General features: G+C 42.5%; 1 protein-coding gene across 1 annotated transcript; it reads left to right on the forward strand.

The window, feature by feature from the left end:
- Positions 1 to 957: 957 nt before the first annotated feature.
- Positions 958 to 5,553, forward strand: CCR75_003154 (uncharacterized protein; the record flags this gene model as incomplete). Its single annotated transcript, XM_067961251.1, has 6 exons — positions 958 to 2,253; positions 2,309 to 2,578; positions 2,640 to 3,365; positions 3,434 to 3,691; positions 3,752 to 4,603; positions 4,674 to 5,553. The coding sequence occupies 6 exons, from the start codon at positions 958 to 960 to the stop codon at positions 5,403 to 5,405; spliced, it is 4,134 nt and encodes a 1,377-aa protein (XP_067821776.1). The 3' UTR covers positions 5,406 to 5,553.
- Between the last annotated feature and the right edge of the window lie 738 nt (positions 5,554 to 6,291).

A 6,291-nucleotide genomic window follows, 5' to 3' on the forward strand; every position in this document is an offset into this window, starting at 1 on the left:
TTGTAAATGCTAACTTAATTATAATCTAATACTAAACATGTAATTGAATTATTATCTCTATCTTATCTGTAACTCTCTTTGATTACCTCTACAGCTGATTAGTCTGCGGAATAAATAGACATAATGGTCTATACCTATTTATGGATTAGAATTCAGGACATTACTATATAAAGTAATTTCCTCCAAATATTATCTACCTTTTAGATAATATTAATTAACAACCTTTTAGTGTTAATTTCATGTAACGATACACCCCGTTACATAAACAAAAGAGAGATACAGATAAGATAAGAATTCAATTGCATGTTTAGTATTAGATTATAATTAAGTTAGCGTTAACAGATAGAAAGAAGAGAAACTTAATTATATTAATACAGTTTTCATTTAACTCTTTAAGCTAGTTACCTTAAAGAGAAGTCTTCCTCTGCACGTACTAGTGTACGCGAAATAACGTAAGGCACCACTCGCAACTGAAGCAGTGCGAAGTGGACTTGTACTGAAGCAGTACAAGTCGTAGTGCCCCGTTACACTAGCGTCATCCCTCCTAATGTGAATACACCTATGTGCATCACATACACAAGGGTTGGTCACAAATGTGTACCACACTCGAGTGCTGAGTCTAATTATTGACCATCCCCTTAAGCACACCAAGTGTACTTAACGGGGACTGTGTAACACTATGGCAACTTTAGCCCGTTACACTGGCGCTGCGAATAGCAACGATAAGCTGAAGAGAGAATCTCGTTTGTTGCAATGACGATGCGTGGCAATTGAATAGCTTAAGGTGTGACAAAGTATTATTCGGAAAATTTTATCGTGAACGCAAACCTCAAGAAGTAATGGTCAGCGAAGTATCTTACAAAAACCTAGGCCTTATGGTGCCATTTCTTGAGTTTGCAAAAATTACGCCAAGCGGTCAATTTTCAGGCAGCTCATTATATTTACCTCCGTCTTCGAATGCTATCTATTATCACAGTTTGCACGCTCGGTTGTCAAGATAAAAGCAACACCATGGTCTTGTCTCCTCAGACCAGCAAGGGTTTGGCCCATGATATGGACATACGTTTGTGGCGTGTAGAGGTTGCTCTCGCAATGCGAAAACTTTTGTCGCTAGGTCGCACTTTCGAGGTAAAGTACGCGCTACCACGCGGTCCCGTCGCTAACCTGCAGCTGGCAACACATTTTGGGATCTCAGTCTCTTCTCTTATGAATTCGCACGTTTTCCAAGTGCAGAAAGTTGAGGTGTCACCGTACTCAATGGAGTTTGTGGAAAAAATTGCAGGCAGGACCTTGGCCTCCATCTATACAATAGAAACGGACGACTATTTCGTGGGCATAAACGCACACGATTTTCTCCTCTGCCCCCGAAAACTAAAGCAGCTTCACAAAGATGTGGCAGCATTAGGTGAAGAGGTTACAATAAAGCAAGAGAATTGTGGCAATAAGACCTTAGTGCTGCGCTTCATACGCATGGGAAAATCTGTGCAGCCGGATCTGAGAATGGGGCGCACTCCGGGGCGGATGCTACAACTGCTGGATGAGTTAACGATCCACCACCAGCAACTCGTGAGGCGCTACGACGCTATCATTCAACAAGACCGACTGGCAGTGCAGCGACTGCATTCGGCTAAAAAGCTGCTTATGTATGTAAAAATTATGACAGGTGATACAAGAAACGCCTTTTTTAAAAAACAATCGTTTCAATTTATCGACAAGTTTCGAAGCTGGTATGCATCGATTACACGCGGAGAATTGGAGAATGTTGTAATTGTTGACAAGGATGTTATCATGACTAGTAAAATGGAGTCATCGAAGTCGATAGATGATATCTATAATTTGCAATTAGCTCATCCTGAAGACGACAGTCGCAACAGCAACTGTAGTGTTAAGTTGGAACCTAATCCTATCCTGCACCAGAAACACTTGCTCACGGGATTTTCGAATTCGTCACGTAAGTTGACGAAGAAAAGAGTAACATTCGCGGATGATACAGGATTATGTCATGAGCACGACGATAATAGACCAAGTTCTACGCGCGTCGAATCTCAATCATCAATTCCTACGCTTTCACCTTCCCATCAACGTGCTGCCAAAGTTAAGGGCTTTGGTGTAGATGAAGGCCAATCGTATCTTTTGGCACTACACAGTCCTGATGTTGACATTTTGTCATCGCTTGATGATTTAGCAGCAGCTATTCATTCCGTGCCATTGGAGACCATGAGCAAGGAATTCAAGCTAGCGAAAGGTCTTACGGTGCGTAAATGTTTTTTGCCTTAAGCACGATAGTTGGATTGACATTTTTTATCAGCTTCGGCGCGATCTCAAAAAATTAAGTCCGATTCGATACAGCGCACGATTCTTTCTTGACCAACTTTCTTTTGATTGCTTTGGCACAAATCCTCGGGAAGCGACAATCGGGGCGCTGTCGAGACTCTCAAGAGCAGTATTCGAACATCGAAGGTTGTACGGTGACTTGCTGTCCTACTTGAAATCTCAATTCGGATTTTGTAAAGATAATGACACCCGGAAGGTGAAAGATGCGACTTTCAGCTACCTTATTACGAAGAAAATTGTGCGGGTATGGTGCTCTTCTTCAATGTATTGGGTACTCGTTTATTGAGGCTAATCGTTTTGTAAAGTTTTACGAAAAGGCTTATACGGATAACGAAAATGGTAAATATGATGTCGTTGCGCACATACAACAATTTCCTCTTGTTTATAGACGAGGAGACTCGCTTATAAGCACAAAAAGTGAAGTTGTCGATGCGCTTATGGTTTTCCTTATGACATTGGTCGATCAATTAGAGGACAAGCTGCAGCAAGATCGAGTACATATAATCAAGAGTGAAATTAAAGCCGATACCAGTGATTTATTACAGCCTTGTCAGGACCAGGCGGTACATGGTCACGATGACGTAACAGCGATAGAAATTGCAAGCGAAAGCGCCATACCAAGTGAAATTGCTGCCGAAAGGGATGCTCAATTAAGATCGATGGGTATTCTGCGAAAGCGCCACTATGCTGCACAAGCACATGATGAATACGAAGACGCGCGTCATACTTCTCGTCCGCGCTTGTCTCTTACTGCCTGTGAGCTTCAGGTTCCGTTGGTTGAGCACGATGATAAAGGCATTAATACAGACAAGTTAGCAGACTTATTTATGGAGGACCGGAGCGGATCACATCCCAGTCATGATGCACCCTCTCGTTCCGAGGATGAAAATGCGAAGGCGAAGTCAAATGCATATCAAGAGCTTTTAATGTTGATTTTTAGAGATCGAACAAACCTTGTTGAATTTGTGAAAAGCATTTCATGGAATCTGGAATCGGAATCGGAAACAGTCACGCTGCCGTCAAATTTAATGGTAGGCTTTTTGGTCTATTTTATCAATGCTATACGTTGGCTCACCGTGCGTGTAATGAAATTTGTAAGCTCCATCGGACAATAACAAAGCAAAACAACTGTCGATATAAATGCTTGCTTTGCGCATCTGAAAGTGTGGTAGAAGCGTGTGGAATTGGTTCGTCGACTGAAGTTGCTATAAAAGATGCAGTATTTGTTTTAACAAAGGCACTGGACGGGATTATTCAGACGTGGAAGGCCTTACTTGCAACGTATAACGACCGAATAAAGCATACTTCAACGTCATTGATGGCTGGCAACGAAACTCAAGCAAAAAACCGAGACAAGGTTTGACAAATTTTGCTGAATAAGGAATTTAAATGCTTATGACTTGCAATTTATTCATAGATTTCTGCGTCGGAGAAACTAGTTCCACCGCTATACATGTACTTCATCAATGTTCGTGGGACGCTTGCTATCTCAACAGCATGCGTGAACGCAAAGGATGCGAAGCGCTCTGCCAATGAAAGATGGCGCGATATCCTGGAAGCTTTGAACAAAATGAATATTCACTCTACTATGTATTCCTCGAACGGAAACCAAAATTTGACAAGAAATTTAGCAGCCTCCCAATCTACATTGACACGCGCACCGGCATCAGCGCAAAGCAAAAAAAGCAACCTTATCTTATGCAGTGACGACGAGATGGATGATGACGACGATGAATATGATAACTACTCTGACGGGATGGATGGTGATGATTGGTATCCACGTGGCCTAAAATTAGTAAAAGATGCAAACGATGGGTTAGATCAATTTGAAAATGCATTGAAAATGAACTACGACGAGCGCGGCGAGAGTGATCCCTCCGATGATGCCAAATTTCGCGCTGCAATCCGTAGTCTTTTTACCCCGACAGATGACCTGTGTGCTGGAATACATAAATTAAGAGCATCGCTAAAATACCGTGGGGCTGAGAAGAAGCAAATTGTTTCTAACGTTACTGCGACCATAAAGATGGAGCGCCTTCGAGAGGGCATTTTTGAGGTAGTTGTCGATGTTAATAACGTCGTTCGTTACAAGGCTTCAGAAGCATTGAAGTCTGATGCCTGCAATGCTGCTGTCGATGGCATGTTAAACAAACTTAACAAGATCCGATCTACCTGGGCGCAACTTCTTCATTTCCTAGATATTAAATCACTGGCGTATGTTTCGCCAATGGATTCCTTTCACGACCTCAAGTTGTCAGGAATCGCCAGTGTAGGTGGCTCCTCTACATAAATTCGTGCTTGCTCAATGTGCCAAATAATTGCGTTATTTTCTGTGCCAGATAATAACTTTGGTGGAAGACCCGCCAGGAGCATCATACTCTCAAAATTCTCGCTCGACTTATGTTCACTGCGCTGTACGAGTAGACGATCATGTGGTTTGCCGGGCTTCTTGGAATACAGAAGCGGAGGCGCGTCGCTTGGCTGAGTGGCGAGCAGCACAGTTTCTTATTGATCTGATCGATTGTGGCCTTGATACGAAGCCGCTTAAAACAGCCGACATGAAGATTGAAGTCGAAAGTGAATTGCCACAACTGAGCCGATGTGTGGCTTGGTCGTGCCTTTTCCGTATTCAGGACGCATCTGACACGACAAGCTTTCACGAATTTCGCGTTGATGCTTTCTGGTGCCTCACACGTGATGGCATGGCACCCGAAGAGTTTCCAAAAAGTCGAAGCATTGTGGTTTCCCAGTGTGGGTCTGTCGGGATGGAGAAACTGGAAATTGAAGTTCGCAATCTTCATAAATCGGCGATGACGTTTTTTTGCATCGAATCGGCTTACGATCACTGGAAGCTTGTGCGACAACTTGTCCGCTATTCAGATAAGCGAAAACATAATTCGCGAGCGCTAGTACTCAAAATATTGCCCGAATGTCCGTATAACATGTATGTGATCCCGCCTGGAGCATCCATTAATAGCGAACAGAACAATTATTGGCCAGAAAAAGCATTGCAAAGTGTTGCAATTGATCGCAAGTGCGTGGTCGGGTTCTTGACAAAGAGAAAAATCTGATTGGTGAGCCTAGCACGAAAAGTAGATAGCAGATGCAATTGTAATCTCGAAATACTTCTAATGATTTTAAACTAGAATGCAATCTAATCGTTATCCACTGCCATCAATTCTGTGGTGACGGTTTGCTCACAAAAGCATCAACGTTTTAATGCAGACCATTTTAAATGTATCATTCTCACAAAACTTAAATATTTGCCGCCTGTAATGGGGCACCCATCGGTTGGAGAACCGTTGTTGTGGTACATTTACTTTATGGGTAAAATACCCTTTTATCTAATTTCAATATAGTTTGTTACTTGAATCCCATTTATTATGAGTAACAAATGTGGTCGCCGCCAGATATAAATCTGGCGGCCAAAATCTATTTAAAGTTAGCTAGGGTAAGGTTTTTAGATTTAAATAATTAAATAAAGTGTGGGTCTCCTTCTGAACTTAAAGCGTTAAGTGCCTTTCTAAGGCTCGCGAATTAATCTGTAAGAGATAGAAGCCTTTCTAAGGTATATCCTCTTGGGCATTAAATGCCACTTGGTTCTACGAACCCCTGAATCCCTTGAACTAGGATTCCTTAAGCTTTTATAGCTTGTACGACTCCCTGAGTTGTTAAACCTATTAGTTCAATAGAACTTAGTGACTCCCTGAGTCTGAAAGTCTTCCTCTGACTGTAGGAGCGAGGTAGCTCCGCTACACCTGGTAGCACTCGTAGTCAATCTACGCCTGAGTCTTTACAAGACTAATTTCTCACGAAAATGAAAGAGGTTCCAGAATTGTCAGAAGCGCAACGCGCCGCTTATGACAAGCTCAAAACCTTATTCGGGCTTGAGCACGTGGAATTTATTATCTCCCAGGGACCAGAGGTCCTGCATGCAAGGCTTGAAGCCTCCATGCG

This window comes from Bremia lactucae (genome assembly GCF_004359215.1).
Source record: "Bremia lactucae strain SF5 chromosome Unknown BlacSF5_NotPlaced_19_SHOA01000004.1_2068294bp, whole genome shotgun sequence".
Lineage (NCBI taxonomy): Eukaryota > Oomycota > Peronosporomycetes > Peronosporales > Peronosporaceae > Bremia > Bremia lactucae.